The sequence below is a fragment of the Ctenocephalides felis genome, unplaced genomic scaffold (genome assembly GCF_003426905.1).
Source record: "Ctenocephalides felis isolate EL2017-DRISC unplaced genomic scaffold, ASM342690v1 CF-g0.4_SCAFFOLD_01886, whole genome shotgun sequence".
Lineage (NCBI taxonomy): Eukaryota > Metazoa > Arthropoda > Insecta > Siphonaptera > Pulicidae > Ctenocephalides > Ctenocephalides felis.
This window is the reverse complement of record NW_020538040.1, coordinates 53495753-53516391: the sequence shown is the minus strand read 5'-3', so window position 1 is coordinate 53516391 and position 20639 is coordinate 53495753. Positions and strand designations below refer to the sequence as shown.

General features: G+C 28.4%; 1 protein-coding gene across 1 annotated transcript; it reads left to right on the top strand.

Annotated features, from left to right (window-relative positions):
• The first annotated feature begins 1168 nt into the window (after positions 1-1168).
• LOC113377166 (fatty-acid amide hydrolase 2-A-like) lies at positions 1169-20218 on the top strand. The gene is made up of 11 exons (XM_026617389.1): positions 1169-1255; positions 9211-9382; positions 11602-11818; positions 13985-14202; positions 15698-15809; positions 17070-17227; positions 17783-17923; positions 18030-18131; positions 18201-18371; positions 19507-19689; positions 20085-20218. Exons 2-11 carry the CDS (start codon positions 9212-9214, stop codon positions 20181-20183), a joined length of 1572 nt encoding a protein of 523 aa, XP_026473174.1. The 5' UTR covers positions 1169-1255; position 9211; the 3' UTR covers positions 20184-20218.
• The last annotated feature ends 421 nt before the right edge of the window (positions 20219-20639 follow it).

The window sequence follows — 20639 nt, the reverse complement described above, 5'->3', positions numbered from 1 at the left end:
AATAGAGAGAGGACCAAATTAATTTTTTTTCACAATCAATCCTAATGCTAAAAAAATTTTTTTAATTTGAGGATATATTAGTAATAAACAAAAAATGATATTTTTTTATTTAATAATCTATTCATTTCCTATATAGCATTTTATAATAAAAATCCGAATATTATTCGGTAATTAATACTCAATAGTTTTATATGGCAAAAATATTATTATTCATTTTATTTATTTTATTATGGCCAATAGGATATATTGAGTATATAGGATATATTGATATATACAAAATAATGTATATTTTTGCCCTACTATTCCTTATTATTTGCCATATATAATAAAAATGTAGAGTTATAAGATAGGCATACATAATAACTTAATATATTTATTTGGGAAAAAATACGATAATCATAATAAAAATTTAATTAATCGATTTGATATGAAACTATAAATAATATTATAGCTAGGTGTAAGTATATTTTTGCCTTAAACTGCAAAAACTTACTGATATGTGTAAATAGTCAATTTAGTCAATTGAGATTGAGTAACTGAGATTCTAAAAGATATAATTTTGAAATTTTGGTCAGGTTTATTATTCCAAGCTTTAATGAATTTTTTCAACAACTAATTATGAAGAAACGACTCGGCTGATCGTTGCCAGAAACTAATTAGAACGATTTATCAACTAGTGTCTTTCGAACAGTTTTCAAATTTTCAAATTCGGTTAACAATTTGTAGGTTCTCTCCAATTAAAAAAAAGGCTGGACATATCATCTTGCAAAACTAGTTAACGTTAATACTTTTGGTAGTTAAAATTTTGAAATCGGTGCAGCAGTTTTTGAGCCTACGATGAAAGGTCATATTTGGGCTCACATACCTGCACACAAACAGATACGTAATTTGGGTCAAATATTATTTGATTCTACTTGCTAATTCCATATCGGTATATCACTTGAAAGGTATCATAATGTTATAATTCCAAAATTAATTTAATTTCAATAAATTATTGTTGTAATTACCAATAATTCACAAAATTTCAAAATTGCCAAATTAACATCATTTATCTGAATCGTAATAAAAAATGTATCTCGTCAACGTTCCTGTGCCCCCACTAAAATCGAAATGATATGTAGTTTGTATTTACATCACACGCGCCAGATATTGACAGTCGCATGCGTATGGTAATCCGGGCAGGTTCTGTGATTGTGAATCAGTGATTTTCGCGTTTCTGTGATTTTGTTTTGTTTTGTTTTGTTTTAAATTAAAGGTATTTTACATGATTTTTCTAACATATCATATTTTAAAATTTTATCGCATTACTAACCATTATCAGTGACATGAGAAGTCCAATTTAAGTAATTTAACAATAGGATAGGGCGAGGTACAAAGGTCCAATTTGAGTTTGAGCAATTATATTGTGAAAACCAAACCAATTGTATTACAACAAATATCACATATCAAACAAACAACTATCTGACTATGTTCAGTAAAATTCCTAGATAATTCATCAGTGTAAAAATTTGTATTTTTTTATATTTCTCAAAAATTTGTCACCTGGTCTTTTCTACTGGGTATAATGTAACATGCAGGTGGTAAACACGTTGAATTATAAATTTAAAAAAAAAATTAATAAATAATATTTACATAATTAAACCAATGCAAAATATAATATTCATGGGTACATTTTTTACAGAGATGACACTATGTATAACCTTGATCTGGTATTTTGTCAGAAATATTCATCAGCAGAGTTGGAATAACTATTGATTTAATTCATCTCTTGTAAAATTAACCGTTTTAACTTATTTTAAATAATAAATCGTTTTTCTCCTGTTATATATATTTTTTCCTCTACTTTCAAATACTGTTATATAATTCTTAAATTTACTTATTCTTGAAATATCGAGGGTGGATCTTTTCACCCGCGGACCTTTGAGCCCAGTTCTACCCTATTTTATTTAATCAATCACATTCTTCATCTTTATTTATATATGTTTAAGCATATGTTAAATAAGAGGATTCTATTTATTTTATAGACATGCGTACATTTGCATTTATGCAAATAACTACATAGGTATAAGTGACATTTTTCTTAAGGAAAATTGCAAAATCCTGCCGATAAGTGTAAACAATTGACTTAATCATTAAGAATTGGGTTTATCAACTAAAGTAACTCTATCGTCAAACAAAGTTTCATCAAAATTGTAAAAAAAAATCTACTATGGATTATAAAGAAACAACCATGTCAATCTTTACAAACTAATCAGCACGATTCTTAACTATCTTTCGAACAATTTTAGAATTTTCAAAATCTGCATAACATTGTTATAGAAAACGTGAAAAATATTTTGCACTTTTTTTGCTAATTCTAAAGAAACGTTTTGAATAATCGTCTCTCAAAACAAGTCAATAGAATCTAAATTTTTGGAATCGGTTCAGCTGTTTCTATAAGAAGGCATACGAAAATTTAAATTTTAGCCCACATGCTTTTGCATGAGACAACATAAAAATAGCAAATCAAATTTTTCTCGAAAGCATAAATTTCTTTTTCAGAAAGATAATAATACAATTCGATGTACTGCAAAAAATCTACGATATTTTATATAAGTCTAATCTCTCAATTTATTATCATTATGCCACATTAAGTTAATTGAAAAATATTTATTTCTATACATGTAATTATAATTTTCTCGGTCGTCATAAAGCTTACTATAGTAAGCACACCGGTGTTAAAAACTGTTTTTTAATTCAATAGAGATTAAATCCTTAAATCTTAATTAGCAAAAGTAACATCATTTTCCCAACAAAATTTTTATAACTATATATAAAATTGTCATTTTATAAATTATAAGTAAAATACAAATTGCGCAATAAATGGCACAATATGAAACATCTAATAAATTGGTGGTATCTAATAAATTGATTCTCAAATAAATTGTTTTCTCAGAGCCAACTGATTATAAGTTAAATAAATTATTTCATATTATGTTTATGTTGTATTTGAAGCTGTTGATTAAGAAAAATGTATAAAAATTCATATTACTATATTCGTACAGACAAATACATATATTACATAATTTTTCTCAATCACAAATGAGTGAAAAAGCGGCTCTTAAATATTCAAATGAACTTTGAAACTAAATAATTGTTCTAGTACCTGTTATAAAACTAGATTGATTGTCTTAGAGCAAAAACGGTCATAATGCAGATTTTAAATTAAGTTCTACTTTGTAAAGAATATACTTCAAGAGTACTTTTAAATATAATGTAATAATTATCATGATGAACACAAAAACGTTAAAGAATAAACTGTAATCAAGAATGCACTTTATTTTTCAATTATAATTTGGAGCTGTTTTTATTGATGTTTTAATATGATGTATATATATTGTCACAAAAGTACTTGTGCTAGAAACATTCTGCAACCAATTTTCATGAATTATATGCAATTTTACTATTTATATCAACAAATGGCACAGGCCACGCATATCAGATGTTTGCCATCTGATGTGCATCGTATATGCGTATTTATGCGTTTTATGATTAATTTAATCCTATTAGTTAATAAAATATTCTTATAAATCGAATCGTACTTGATTAGCCCAAAACCCAATTCTTATATCAAATTTACTTCAGACGTGTCACATCATAATAAGTTTGCATTCTGTATTTTCAACATTTTAGTATGATTCTCATTAATCTTACAAAACATGTTCTACGCATTTGTATTCTTTTGCAAGGATAATATCGTATAATATTTATAATTACAATAGTCATAAAATATTCAAAAAAACATTTTATATAAAACTGCGATTAGAACTATTTTCACTAGATAAATTTTAATAAGCGTTGATAAACAATAAGAAGTTAGATAAATGTATAAAAATAAAGAAAAGCTAATTAACTAAAGCTGGTCAAAAATGCAAATAAGGAATTGTTCTTAGAATGAATGGAATGAATTTAATTTTGATAATGTTGTAATTAGTTAATGTACAATACATAGATTCTTATCGGGCTGAAGATCTAATAATTTAGTAGGAAAGACTAGATATTGTGATAATTTACCAGTTAGCTGGCAAAAAAGAAAATTAAATTGTAATTTGAATATTTCTCTACGTGGAAATACTAAAATATTGTCCATAAATACGATGTATTAGTCATAAAATCAGATAATACAAAAACGGCCAGTGGCATAGGATTGGGGTCAGTAATGACAGGAATAAAAATAGGTTAAAAACAATATTTTATTGCCGTTAATAACAATAATATGTAAAACAACACAATATAAACTTTTAAACAAAGCTTATGACTAAAATATAACAATATATGGCAAAGCATAATTTTTTAAACAAAAGTTAACAAGAAATCTTTGTTAAATTTTTTTTTCTTATATATAATTTTCCTTTTCCTTTCCGTTTCGTATTTGGTCTTATAATCAGTTGTGTTAAATTTTTATTTCTTTAATATTCGCCCATAAAGGACAAGAAATGCACGTCACAACCATACCCCAACATTTGTCACAACCGTACCCAACGCACACTTTTGAAAGCAAATCATCAATATGACTGAGCTAAATTATCAAAGCAAGAACTAATTGCTGGTAAATAACTGCTAATGTTCAATTTACAGCAACATAACATTAAAAAGAACTCTATCTGTTAACAATTAGCAATTATAATTAAAAGAATTCGAAAATGCAAACTTACTTTTGACTTAGGAATGCGGTCTACAGATCAATCTGTTAATGTAGTGTAATGTAAGGCACTGACTTAAAGCAATAATGAGAACTTGTTCGAACAATCATTCTTTATCTTTCTCCCTTTAGACCCTATCTCAAAATCAGTATAATTTAGCTTTAATGACAACTGATACTACCATACCATGGCACAACCGTACAAAGTCTCCACTAAAATCAAACACAACTAATACTAGTACTAGTATTATATGAATATAATTTTAAATAAGAAAATTTAAGCATTTTTATTCGCAAATAATAAATTTTGATATCAAAATCCATCCATATGATAAAAATTTAAAAGTTCTTTTAGAATAACTGTTATACTTTTATTACTTTATGCACTCAACATCAGCAATTACTTAACGAAATTATGTTACATAATTTCTTTATGTAAAACAAAATATTTGTGTTTTTTAGACAATGAGCACATGCGACAAGAAAACTTGTTGAATTTTCATTATTATTGTATTATGCAGTTTATGATAATTTTTCAATTTTTTTATTCAACTTTTTATCGATACTCGAATTTGTTGACTTCTGTACCTGAAGTCTGGACTCGAGTCGACATGATTTGTTTACATATATTGCGAGCACGTGCTTGTCAGTGCCACCGCACGACACATATAATTATGAATTCATTATTTTTTACTTTTCATTATTTTAATTGAAAGCCGTGTTAAACTAATACTTCAATGCATCAATAAATTATTACAACATTCTATTACCTATGTTAATTACCGAGAGCTATTATTAAGATGTTTTTGATTCTACAGACTGATTTTGAAATAAATAGTAATTAAAAGTTCAATATGTATAATATTAATAATCAGTTTAATGTACAAGTTTAAATCATTTAAATAAAAACTTATTTAAATTAAATAATGTTTTGATATAATAATATAGTAAAGTTTTAACTGACTCTTTAATAATTCACCGTTTTAATCTTCTAATAGTTTATCCTAATAAATTTATTAAGCAAAATTAAATTTTAACTATGAGACCAAGTAGCTTTGAAGCATTTCACTCATCGTCAGAAAATAGCTAATTTAGTTGAAATTATTTTGTTATTATAGAGAAATTGAAAAATATAATTCAAATTATATGCTAGTGGGGTCGTAGCGGCAGGACTAAAATTCAATACTAGAGTTTGATCAAAAAATGTTGCATACATCATATATAGGGTAGAGCGGGTATTAAAGGTCCGCAGGAAACAAGGTCCACCGCCCATATCTCAAAAACTAGTAAAGTTAGGAATTTTGTAACAACAATATTTGGATGCAGAGGGTAAAAAATGTATTACAAGCCAATTCTTTCGTTGTTAGTTTTTTTTTGGCTGTGAGCACTGTTACATACGAAACCTTAAAAAAAATTACGTATTTAATTGTTTTATAAGATGCATTGTTAATTTTAAGTCACATTCAACAGTTTTTTTATATAACCTCTATAAAAGCTTACACCTGGGTGGGATAAAGAGGAACAACTTACCCTTTACCCTGACAAAGGCGTATTAAAAAAAAGCAAAAAACAAAATAAGTTAAGCTAAATAAAGCAATTTTACTAAAGATAAATTGAATAAATTGTTATTTCAACCCTGCTTATGAATATTTCTCACAAAATACCAGATCAAGATTATTTGCATTAATTGCCGTTTATCTCTGTAAAAAAATGCTCCCATGAAACTCATATTTTGCATTGGTTGAATATTGTAGCTATTATTTTGTAAAATCCCTTTGAAATTCAAATAATAATATGACCTGTTTGCCACCTGGCTATCCTGATTTACAGCGTCTATAGGGAAAAATTGAACAATGATTAAAGTAGTTGGGAGTTATACTGAATATAGTCTGATAGTTATATATTTTATATCTGATATTTGTTGTGATATAATTAGTTTCGTTGTCCCAATATAATTGCTCAAATTCAAATTGGACCTTGGGGGCCCGCCATACCTTACTTTATGACTACATTATAACTCATTTTGTAAGGAATATGTTCATAGATGTTTCTAACTAACATCGAAATCATTCAACTTACTCTACACTAATACATTGATTTTTTACTTGTAAATTGCAATATAATAATAAAAATGTTAACATATTTAATTATTTTTTGAATAATTAAAGTGAGTAAAGACCTGTTATTAATAATACAAAAAATTAAACAAGTTAAGATGATTTGACCACACTTTATGAAAATTTCATTCAAAACAATATTATGTCACCGAAAACTCACAGTGATAATTCATATATTATTAACTTAAGCCTATATTGTTCTGATTTTAGATCAAACATTAATTTAGTTTGAATTTTTATAATAGCGCATTACGTATAACATAACACGCGCAAAATAAAAAACACCTTGTCTAACGTTCTTGTTTGCATTTAATTTGAAATTTAAATTAGATATTGTTATTACGCTATGGATATTTATAAAATGTGTATTAGATTAGAGTTCAATAGTTTTATGAACGAACGTTAATCCATTTTGTTCCAGTTGCGGAAATCAATATGTTTGAAAATTTAGTAAAAAAAATATATTTGGTACTTTTACATAACTGATAAGCTAAAATTATTAGTCAAAATATACTTTTTTTGATTATTCGATGCGGATATAGAACTTAATCGCTATGATAAAGTAATGTAAAATTGCTCTGCATGAACTTTGATTGTAAGAGGTTATCGACCGTTATATAAGCTTGCTGTGAATTAATCTGAATCCAAATTAATTTTGAAAAATTGATTTCTATTTTTAGTTAAAAATCAAAACAATGCATCACGAATCTATATTTTGTTAAATTCAGGCATTATGCATAGTAAGTAGCAACCCAAGATGGATATTATCAAATAAAAAATACACACAAGATAAAGCGGGGCAAAGATCCAATTCAAAGTTAATTCTTAATTATAGAAATGTATTTTTTATTATTTTTTTAAATGTGTCATCTATATTTTTTACCCTAACGAACACTTAGCGGGTAAACAGATCCACTGTCTTATTTTTAATTTTAAAAGAAATTTGCGAAATAATAGCTACAACATTCAACCTATACAAAAAATAAATTTCATGACCACATTTTTCAAAGATAACACTGTATATAATCACGATCTAGTATTTTGTCAGAAATATTCATTAGCAATTATTCAATGACTGGAATGATTTTTCAAAAAAACAAAAAAAAAAAAGTTTAGGCTTAAAATATACTTTGAACCTTTTAGAATATGAGGAAAAATATTCCATACCTAAAACTTTATTTTTTTACTTGTAATTATGAGCTTTTTCCCATGCGCGTCGGGCTGCTCACACCGCTCAAATTCAAAAATATTATAAAGAAAAATTACAACGTGTATCTTCTTAAATATATTAATATATGTTATTATTAAATATTTATATTGCATAAATTAACTGTAAAAGCATTTTTAACCAATAGATGATCAGTGCAGAGTCAACACATATAAGGGTTGACTATATTGCGCCTGATATTGCTGGGGATAATTTCAACGATGGCCTAAGCAATATTTTATAAATGAAAATAGTTTTGGAGATTAATATTGGCGTCTAAACATGTAATTTTTGTCTTAAAGTCGATTATAAACGTCTTAAGCATGCCGAACGGTGTTTGAGGGATGTGCCAAAAGTAGGACGCTCTGATATAAAATCATCAAGGGAAGAAAATAAGAAAAAAATTATAAAAATAAAAAGGTATCTGTATGTTGCAGGAATATCAGATTAATATAAAAAATAATAAACTTATTTTTTTTTTATTTTTTCTTATCTATAATTTATTTGAAAACTTTAAACGCGTTTTTCTCGAAACACTATTTTACAACGCGGCACGCAAAATAACTACAACAATTTGAACTTTTATCATTCGAATTTTTTACAGTATATTTAAAATCACATTTTTAAGTGCCCATCGTTCAAGATCTTCTATATGTTAATTTGTTCATCAATTATTAACAAATTACTATCCGTTTTTTTTCGTTGAAATTCAACGATTTTGAATAAAGTGCTCGCCAAAGGAACAAAAATCGATATTTTTCAAATCCGCTACGATGGGCACTTAAAAATGTTATTTTAAATATACTATTAAAAATTCGAATGAATAAAATTAAAATTGTTGTAGTTATTTTGCGTGCCGCGGAGCGCCTCCAATTTGACGCGGCTCTCCGAAATGGCTGTGGTACCGCCGTTTTTAATTTTTTTCTACAATTATATTTTATTTTAATACTTTCAAGTACAATAAATCACTATTTTCAATATCACGATTTTTTTACATTTCCTTCCGCCCAAAAAAATAGCAAAAACATACGTTTTTTAGGCTGCTACAGTAGTGTAACCCCTTAATTAATTTTATTTCTTGTAGAATTGAATGACGAAAAATATTTAAGCGTTCAGATGTGAATGTATCAAACATTGCTATGCTATGCATCATATGTTAAATTAGATAAGCTAAAAAATGTAAAATGTTTTTCACTTACCAACAGGATGCAGTTTAAAACTGCAGTACTAAATTTCCTGTTGCGATGTATGCAAATTCTCGTGGCTCCATTTTTCTGGATAAGAGCTCGACTTCCCACGAAAAAGCTGCCGCCTCCTACTAGTAAACTTCTGGAGTACAGCGCCTCGCAGTTAGCTGTCAAAATACGACAACGAGAGGTCAGAATCGTTCATTATTTATTTATTTATTTATTCATTGTTAAATCGTTCATTTGATTGTCGCAACATTATTCTAGGGTACAATTCTATTATACTTTTGTTGGCGGTTGTTAAAGTTGTTTCAGCACATATAAACATATTATTAAATTTACTATTCATATTTGAATGTAACACAAATAGTTGGTTTTAAGAAAAATAATTCATGTAATATATGTTTCATGTTTTTGGCGTTATTACTGTATTTCATATTTTTATTTTAGAATATTATGAGTTTAATTTTCATATGGAAAGGCAAAATGATATGGTGTTTCATTTTTTAATTATATTTTTCTTTGATATCATAACCGCTCTCAATCTTTTTTACTGAACTTTGGTTCATTTACTACCGATAATATAGTAATTTCATGCAGAGATGCATAGTTTTAAAAAAGCAGTTCACGAATCAATTATTCCTTTCTATTTGGGGCATCAAGTATTAACCTAAAGTCACACATCGTAACAAATCTTGGCCGGGAAAGAAAAGGGTTTTGCAACAAATGCAAGTCTATTCTTTTCACCGGTGAATCTTTTGGCCTGTTTTTAGTAATTATTTCTTGCATAATTGGAGTGGAAATTAAAAGGCAATCAACTTTGACTATGTAATTTTTTCCGAAATTGAACAAAAATGAATAAATAATCAAATTTCCATCAACACCTGATAACTCGAAAGCTCAACTACTGGTATATAAGTTAATTAGTTTTAATTAAAATAATTACAAAAAGCAAGAAATAATTTCACAGAACGTGTGAAAAATACCCTCAAAATAAACTTTTCAAGGGGCGAAACACGCTCTAACTACTGCGACAATGACGCTCAACATCTGATTGTATTGTTATCATAGTTTTCTTTTTTCTTTTCGTTGAAACTAGCCAATTTTTAAATAAGACTACTGTGTCATTTTGTCCATACATACCATTTTGTCCGTATTTCCCTTATATTATATAATTATATTAGTACCATATATAATATATAATTACACATAAGTACACATAATCATTTCTTTATTGTACATTGAACTAATTACGCGTAATTTCATTTGTAAATTTAGATTAATACATGTGAATGGTTTGATCTATTAAATGGTTAAGCTTAAATAAATACATTTGAATAGTCAAAACGTCATACAATTCTTGTGGATTATTTAACGTGAAACTTCAAAATGATATTAATTTTGAATCGTAATGATTCAAAACTAAACTCTTAATGTTTTACTGACTAAACAGTGACTGTTTAGCAAAATTAATCATGTGTATCACGTAGTATTTTTCACATGAAATAATTACTCATATTCCACAAGCAATTGTCACACTAAATTTCTAAATCTAATAATAATTTGTAGATGTTGCTGTATAAGTACAGTACAGAACTAGTGGTGCATGACATCGTGCCATAAGAAAAATTGCCGGAGTTTCCCGTACCGTATTTTAAAAATTTTGAAATATTCGATTTTTTTTTGAAGTTTTAAAACAGTTGATTAAAACAGAGTTTTTTCGAGAATTTAAAAAAGATATATATTTTTCAAGATTCTTTGAAAAATATTGAAAAGTTTTTGAAAATTTTTGATTTTTTTTTAATTTTGAAAATATTGAAAAAAATCGACAATTTTTTAAATTTCTTGAAAATGTTGGAATCTATACTGTCGAAAATGATCACTATATAAGCTAACATAAACATAAATCTTGGCACGGAAACCAAAGAAATGGAAATAAAACTTGTACTTATTATTATAATTTTTATAAAAGATCTGATAATTTGATTTACATATGTCTAATAATCGTTGTTGACCGCCAAATAACATTATATGTAACAATTATTTCCGGAGCTCTGAAACCGAAAAATTTCATCAATTCTTCATTCCGTCAATACAAGTGAAATGTTTATAAAATCAAATCGGACGTTTTGTTATATATTTTCAAACCTAAATTGCTATTTTTGGTACTTTTTGCCCTATATCTGGCTATTTTGGCTTTGCCAAAAACTAATCAGCACGTCTCCCCAACAACAGGAATCAATACAATTTGAATCATTCAAATCGGTTGATTCATGCACTCAAATCGAATGTAAGTAATAATTTGCATGTAACTTTGTATATACTTGCGATAAATTTTGTAATACCAAGTTTCAGTAGGATTCATTTTCATAGTGCAGTAGGCTACAAATAATTCAATATTAATTTCAGCTAGCCAGCTATGACGTTATTCGAGCTTACATAGAGCGAATTCAGCAGGTGAATCCGCAACTTAATGCAGTGGTCGAGGATCGCTTCGAACAAGCTCTTGTCGAGGCAAAAAGAGCTGATGAGGAAATTGCCGCGTGCAGCTCTGTAGAGAAATTAGCTCTTGAAAAACCATTATTAGGCGTTCCTTTGACTGTTAAAGAGAGTTGCTCTGTCGAAGGTGGGAGACTAAAATAATAAATCCAGATACAATTAGATTTTTCTTTTATTAATAATAGTCCACACCCAAAAAATATGTGGTAAAAATTATTGAATTACTAGATGTTAAGATTTTTAAATTTTTAGATTGTATCTAGCTTTATTTCCAAGTATATAGTAGTTTTATTTAATTTTCTGTCAATTATTATACTGTATTAGGCCCTTGTTTCAATTGATTTTCTATCCATGTTACTATAACGTGGTAGATCTGAGTCATATCTATGAACAATAAAAAATTATGAAATTATATTCCGCCTGAAATACAAAATAGCTATCCGTCAGTTTATATATATATATATATATATATATATATATATAGGGTAGAACGGGGCCTAAAGGTCCGTGGGTAAAAATGTCCACCACCTCAAACTCGCAAATACCAGTAATGTTAGGAATTTTTTAATAACACTATTTGAAAGTAGATAGAAAAATATGTATAAAATGAAAATTCTGAAAGTGTTTAGGCATTTAGTGTTATATTAGCAATAATAAAATCTACTGCAAATTAATATTAGAAAAAAATCTTTATAAGCACTGTACTTTTTATGTACAGATTAGGAATAATTTAGATTCAAGTTCAAATGTACTAATCGTAAGGAATATAATTAAAAGGCTTTGACCTCGCCTGAACCCGAATGATAAAGCAATACAATTACATATATAAATCACATCAACGAATGACGGATGATTACTTGATTTATCTGCGTTTTTTCAAAATATTTGGCGGCAAACCGTTGATGAATAAATATTGTTTTAAATATTGGTATATAATTAATCTCAATATCCTATGTAAAATATCTAGCAAATGAGGTTTTATTTCATCCAAATAATTAAATGGATTGCCCTGATTGCCCTGATTACATTTCGTTAGTTATTGCTACTAAACCTCTCACCGTACAGACAGTTTTTAAAAGGAACAGAAAATAGTCATTGAGGATTGGGTGTAAAGGTTAGGAAGGATGCGGCTTCAGTTCTAACATCAATTTGTAAATTTTATCCGCGGAAACATTCAACATATGCATTATCATGATGAAGCAAAAAAACAGTCCACGCCAAATAAAGTCGCTTGATTTGCGTCTCTTGCTTCATAAGTCGCGTGGCATTAACCAGTGACAGTTTTACCCTTTGAATATTACGAACCTATGGTTCCTAATATTGAATAAAATATATATCGTTAACATTTGCATAGCTCACTATATTTCGAAGATGTATTTGCATATAATTACCTTTATTTAATTCTTCAGAATCTTATAATACACATTTGTTACTGTTTATATTGAATTAATTCACTAATATAAGTGGTCGTTCCACTTGTTTGCATTGGGCTTTTTCTAAACAGCTATCGTCGTGACATATATAAACCTGGTTCAGCAGTTTAGTTAATTTTCTTAGTGCGTTGTCGACCAACTCTTTCCGCAGGTCCGCCGGTATGTTACCATCTCCGTCCATATTTTTTATGCAAGGTCCCATTTCGACTTTGTTCACATTCTTTCTCTTCTTCGATCTCAATATAGTCAGGACGATTTTCACCAACGTACAATTTCTCAATGTTTTTCTCCCATACGTTCGGAATTTTCTTGTATATAAGTATATTATGGTGGTCCTTAAAATGGTCATTTTCGAATTTCCTTGCTCCTAGGGGCTCAAATGGTTCCAAATTGATAAAAAACAATTCTCTGAAAGTGTCAGCTCTTAATATTAACTTTTAGATAGAGCGCAATTCAATCAGAGTTTGTATGGAAAGAGCATGGAAAAAATTTTGAAAATTTAAAAAAAATGTTGTAGGTATAACTTAGCGACAAATGAATGAGTTTTATTTATTCATTTGATCGCTAAATTACATCTAAAAAACATTTTTAAAATTTTTGAAAATTTTTCCATGCTATTTCCATACAAAATTTTGATTGAATTGCGCTCTATCTAAACGTTAATATTAAGAGCTAAAACTTTCAGAGAATTGTTTTTTATTTATTTGGAACCATTTGAGCCCCTGGGAGCAAGGAAATTCGAAAATGACCATTTTAAGAACCACCCTAAAGTATATATATATATATATATATATATATATATATATAAATATATATAATTCATTTCATTTTATATAAAATGACATGATTATTTTTTGCAGGAATGAAATATACTGTCGGATCTCTGCCGCGCAAAAACATAAGAGCTGCCAATGACGGCGGAGCAGTTGCAAATTTAAGACGTGCCGGAGTTATTATTCTGGCCGTAACGAATACTCCCGAATACTGTATGTGCTGTGAAACATATAACAGCGTTACTGGAAGAACAAATAACCCCTATGATTTACGAAGATCGAGTGCTGGATCTTCTGGTGGAGAAGTATAAAAATTTGAATTTATTTTATTTAAATCTAGTTAGCTTATTTGTTAAATTTTACTACAAAAATTTAATTAAAAGTATATTTGTAATACTAATATAATTATTCCAAGGAAATATATACTAATGGTTATACATGTGTATACAAGTTCTGATTTCAAAGCTGAAAGATATGACGCGGCCGTATTTTCTACATTGTTGATATCCTCTTGGCAATTCCGGTTGCAATAGAAATGCCTCATCAGAGAATTATTGTTTATGCAAGATTAGCCATCTATTAACGACAGTCTTTTCAAATTGAAGAAAATGTCAGAGAATTATTGTGGTTATCTTGTGCCTAAAATAACGGAACTTCGAAAATCTATCGACACAACTGAAAAAACGAAGCAAAGCGTCAATTATATTTTGTCACACGTTATATTTTATATATGTACTAGAGATCGGTTTATAATATCTGAAGCCAAATCGGTTAGGATTTGACTCCGCTTCAGAGAGGAGTCATATCCATTTAACAACTCCATAACTCCGACAACTTTGAAACATAACACTTGACACAAATGTGTTCTCTAGTCACTAGAGATGTTAACAACACACTAGAGTCTAGTGTGTTGTTAACATATCTAAGGATTTATAAAGACTTTGGAAATAGTTTACAAATAGTTCAAACATTTTTGTTCATTTTATTATAATAATTACTATTTTGCATTTCAATATGCATACAAATATCAAATTGACAAAAAACTTGGGAATCAAAATCAATTTTGTAACTATTTTTGAAGAAAGAATATAGAATTCTTTGAATAAGTATATTTTTATATGAAAATAATGCAGTGAACCTTATACATGAAATAAGAACAAATCTTTGTGAATAATATTTATCACAAAATAATAATACCTCACATTCTTTTAGTATTTTCTTTTCGATTATTAATTATACATCAAGTAGTTTGATAAGCATACTATTACTTTTACACAATTATATAATCATAAATGTTTAAAAATTATAATATAATACTAAATTTTCTTTAGCTGGTTTTGTACCATTGAAAGAGTTCATTTACGGACAAACATTATCGTATAATAAATATAGAATACAAAATAGCATTATTTTGTGACATTACATACCTGGAAAGGCCTAAAACTGGCTGCGAGACGAGAAAAAGACCACTTCTTTCGACCCAAATCTTTGTATTAGTAAAAAATCTGCACATGTTAACAGATTTAGTACCAGTTTAGGGAAGTCGAATATGACAAATCCTGTGAGACTACTCCACTCGGATTCACTCCGAAGGAGGAGTTGTATCGAAGTGAAAACTTCGGAGTGAGTTACCCATCTCTAGTACATAAACAGCGCATATCTTCATTTTTGAGCATATTATTTAAAACACATACTTCATACAATGGACACTGCATTTGCAGTATTTTAACCTGACAAATGTTATAACAGACGTAAATAGACAAGATTATTCAAATTTAGAAACTCATGTCATATTTCTAGGGTGCTTTATTGGGATGTGGAGCATCGTGTGTTGGCGTTGGTTCTGATATCGCAGGCTCGATTAGAATACCAGCCATGTGGTGCGGTATATTTGGACACAAACCAAGCGCAGGTTAGATAACAGCACACTAAAAACTATTTGTAATTGACGGTTTTCATTAAAATATTATATGTATATAGAGAGCATCCCAAAGCTCAAAGACAAGCCGCAACGCAATAAAAATAATAAAAACCTAAAAATAACAATTTTTAGTAAGGTGGCCATGTTTTAAACCGGGACGGCAATTTTTAGTAATGCAAATCCCTAAATATCAAATGCTATTGAAAGATACAATAAAAAATCAGTTTTTTATATGAATATTTTTTTTTAACCAGAATTGCAGATTTTTAGTAAGAACGTTATTATTCAATTATATGTAATACCTTTTTATCTATGTAGTATATTATATCTTATATTTTTCGATCTATATGTTTTTTTCGCTTTTGAACCTTGTATAAAATTCTATTAAATTTTCTTCATAATTAATTTAAGAAAATTAGCACTTTTGATTTGTTTACATATTTTCTGATAATTTACCAATTAATTTTTTTAAAAAACCGGGAAAATTCAGGACGATAGTTCTAAATCCCACAAATATTGCTTTTAAAAAACCCGGGACACAGGGTGGAAATCTGAGATCGTCCCGGTTTGGCCACCTTAATGAATGGCATGGTCACCTTATTTTTAGTGATATTTTATTACTCACAATTGGTTCAAATGTTTGATGTACGCGCAAGCTCCAATGAGCAAGACAGAAACATTTGAACTGCTGCGCTAGCCGTTATTATCGTATTGCCAATTTGATAAACTTCACCATATTTTTTTTAAATCGACCTCTCAAAGTCGACTAATTTTGAAAATTTTAAATTCATAGTTTAACAAAAAGTCTTAATTCTCAAGAACTTGGAAAAATTGTGTCATTATTTTTAACTGTGGTCCTAGAAATGTTATTCAAGGTTACAGATCCAAAGTTTAAATGAACGAAATTTCAAAGCACATAAAATTATTATTTTTTCTATTTTTCACGATAGTTAAGATCAATACTATCACCCCGTTTCGGCTTGACACCTTGTATATAACCAGTCAAATAAAATTTATTTCATAATGGAGCTCGTTACATTTTTAAAATGGATAATATTTCGCAAGTTCAAGTCATATGTGGATGTTATGAATTTCTTTCTGTGTGTAAAAAACATTAATTAAAAAACAATTATTGTACTAAATGGAGTTCGAAAAATCTTTTTATTCATCAAATCCATTAAAAATCAATAATTACAAACGAAGAGTATTGGGTTATTAGTTGCAAAATTGAATATCACTAAATTTTTGCAGGAATTATACCATTGACTGGGCACTTTCCATTATCAAAAGATCCAGATTTTGCAAATTACCTAACAATAGGTCCAATAGTAAGATATGCTGAAGACTTGACTCCTATGATGTATGTTATGTCTGGGGACAACGCGCCCGCTTTACGACTGTATGAAAAGGTATATTTATCAATATTAACATTATAAACTAGTGGTGCATAGCATCGTGCCTTGAGGCAAATTGCAGGAACATCCCGTAGCGTAATTCAAAATTTTTAGAAGCTTTAAAATTTTTTGAAAATTCGAAATACAATATATATGTTACGGTAAATGTGCACTCTCGGTGAATGTGCACATTCACCGAAATATGCACATTTACCGTAACATATATATGAGTTTTGAATTTTTTGGAAAAAAATGTCTTTTTTTGAAAAATTTAAATAAATAAATAATTATTTTTTTTAATTTTGATCTTTTTTTCAAAGCAATCGCGCTGCATATCTGTTTTAGAAATAAATAGCGAAGCGTGTAAGCACTGCTTCACAGTCTAACAGATAAACATTGGTATAGAACCCGTACAAATGTAAAAATTAAAATACTTATTATTAAAATACAAATAACTTACATCTACGATACCTCTTTCAGAATCAAATTATAAGTAATATAAGTATTACTTTGTTTATTTCTAAATGAAATATTTATTATTAACGTCGTGAATTTTGTTGTGTATTTGAGGTGGATTTGGCTAAAGTTACAGTATACTTAATGAAAGATTGCGGAGCGAAAAAACTAACTTTGCCAGTTCAAAGTGAAATTGGCATTGCTATCGATAGCGCTGCTAATTATTTGAAAAACGTATGCAGCAAAGTAGAAGAGGTAATGAAACATGAAACTACGTTCAATCATTTTCAAATTAATATATATATATATATATATATATATATATATATATACATGTAATAATAGCAACTTTCAATTTTAGGTGAGATTTACAGAGATGAAGTACTCGCTTCTTTATAGCCTTGTACTAATTTTGGGTACGTCTCAAATTCCGAACGTTTTACAAGATGATAATGATCCAAAGGTATTCAATTTATGATGTGATTTATGATTCAGAAGTTCTACTATTTTAGTGATTTGTTTACTATTTTAGAAAAGTAAAAACGTTTTCTGGGAGACAATTAAATTCATATTTAGACTGTCAAAATACTCAGGACCGGGATTAGCGTTCTCTTGGCTGGCTAGATGTAGTACTAGTATTATAACACCTTCTATGTTGGAAACCAACAAAATTAGAGTAGCTGAATTGAAGAAAAAAATTACGGTAGATTAACAAATTACCTTACATGCAGTCAAATATTCTAATAAATATCAAATCTTAAATACTCATGACAATATTATAAATTTAGAGTAGGGGAAAGTCCCCGAGTGCCAGACACCTAAGGTTATTTATAAATAAATCAAAAAATATTTTACGAAATGTTTATTAAATTATGACTTGTGTTAGATAACAAAGTTAGAAATCAAACTAAATTAACAAAAATACGACCTTTGCTAAAAATAATTAATACTATCAATCAAACTTTGGTAACAAAAAATATGATTTTAAAAAGTGGCACCTAGTACCGGACATTTCAAAATAACCTGCATTGAACAGATATGTAGCTATCTCCACACTCTGGAATCTCTGCACATGTGTGTTTGACGAATATTGTTAGATATTGCAAAAAAATCATTATTTATTCACCCTTTTGGCTGGGCCACACCGATGCTCTCAGCTGGAGCAATCATCATAAGATTTTCATTCTTTGACTAGGAAATACGAAAAATGTGGGTATGTAGTAACCGTTAGCACTCATACAGAACAAAATTAAATAATTAGAATAAATTACGTCAATTCTCACAAGAAATATCAATACGTTTACTGCCCGGCGCTAAGGGACGTCTTAGTGTCCGGTGCTAAGAAACAGATATGTTCGTTCATTCGGTGGTACCTACTAAAATTGTTTAAAGTAACTAATAATATTCTACCATTTTATGGATAACAATCAAGTACTACTTTTAATTCCACTCAAATGTAAATGCATAAATATATTAGAATTACTTCCATTGATATTTAGGTGGCGCCTAAAACAGCAAACGGTTGCTCCCACCGTAGCCGTGTATGTTACAGGCGAGGCTTGGAGCGTGATCCTGTATCTATGTGCCCCCCGCGCCCCTTTGACTTGCTTTTTGAATTAAAAAAATTTATACTCTCTTAATAAAACGTGTTAAATAGAGTTTCCGCCGCCAGGTGCCGTCCGGCGTTACGAGACTTCCCCCTACACTTTGAATTTAAAAAAAAATCTGAATAACTATTTTACGCATGCATATTAAAGTACCTCACAAAAAATTATTTAAAATATTTTTTATTTAATATATTCCACTATTTTTTATATGTTATAATTTTATTTTTTTAGAGTACTTTAGGGGAAGATGGTGTATTGTTATACCCAAACTTTCCTACTTCAGCCGTTTTGCATTACGAATCATACGCAAAATTAATTGGCGCTATTTACACTGTGATATTTAATATTTTGGGATTGCCTTCATCTAGTGTTCCCATGGGAAGAGATTCAAAAGGAATGCCTATTGGAATACAAGTTAGTAGTGCAAATTTTATTTCATGTTCAATTGGCCAGTTATACTAGATGATAGTTGCTGTTTATTATACATTTCAAAGTCGAAAATATTGTTTCATACCAATTAAACAAGTTTATAAAAGAATTGAACTCATCGAGTAAAATTATATTCAATGTATTCTATATAAGCCTGTGAAGAACTCATATACATTGGTATGGTGAATTTTTCAAAATATAATTTTCTTATAAGATATGGTTAAAAAATATTTAAATAATTTTTAATTAAGTAAAATAGTTAATTGACTTTAGGATATAATATCAACTTACAAATTTTCAAGAAATTATATTATATATGAATTATATAATTCAATATTTGAGACATAAAAAACTTTCAGAAAAAAATTAATTACTTTCAGATTGTCGGTGCTCCAAATCAAGATAGACTTTGCATAGCCATAGCACAAGAATTAGAAAAAGGTTTTGGAGGTTGGGTTCCACCGACATATTCTATATGACAATTTTAATACTTCGATTTAAGTCATTTATATTTATACATGAAATTTTGTTATTAAAAAGACTGAAACTAATATTATGTCTGCACTATAATCTCCGACCTTTATGGTCAAAATTTTCAACTATGGCGCGCTCTATATTATTTTTAGTGTATTTGAGAAGTTGATTATATCGCTCGAATTAAGTTCTCAAAATAAAATCAAATTGAACAGAATCACAAAACTCTTCATGTCATAATGCTTTTAGAAAAGAAACATTTAGCGATATTAAAATACTTTTAGAATACTCTGTGTACGTTGAATCGTGTTTAATAATAAAATGCACTCTTTAGAAATATAAGTTATCGAAATAACATTTTTATCTTCAATAACTGCAATAAGTAAGATTGAAGAACATACATAAAAAAGCGAATGAACATAAAATTGAATTTCAGCGTTATTTTATTATCATTGCATATA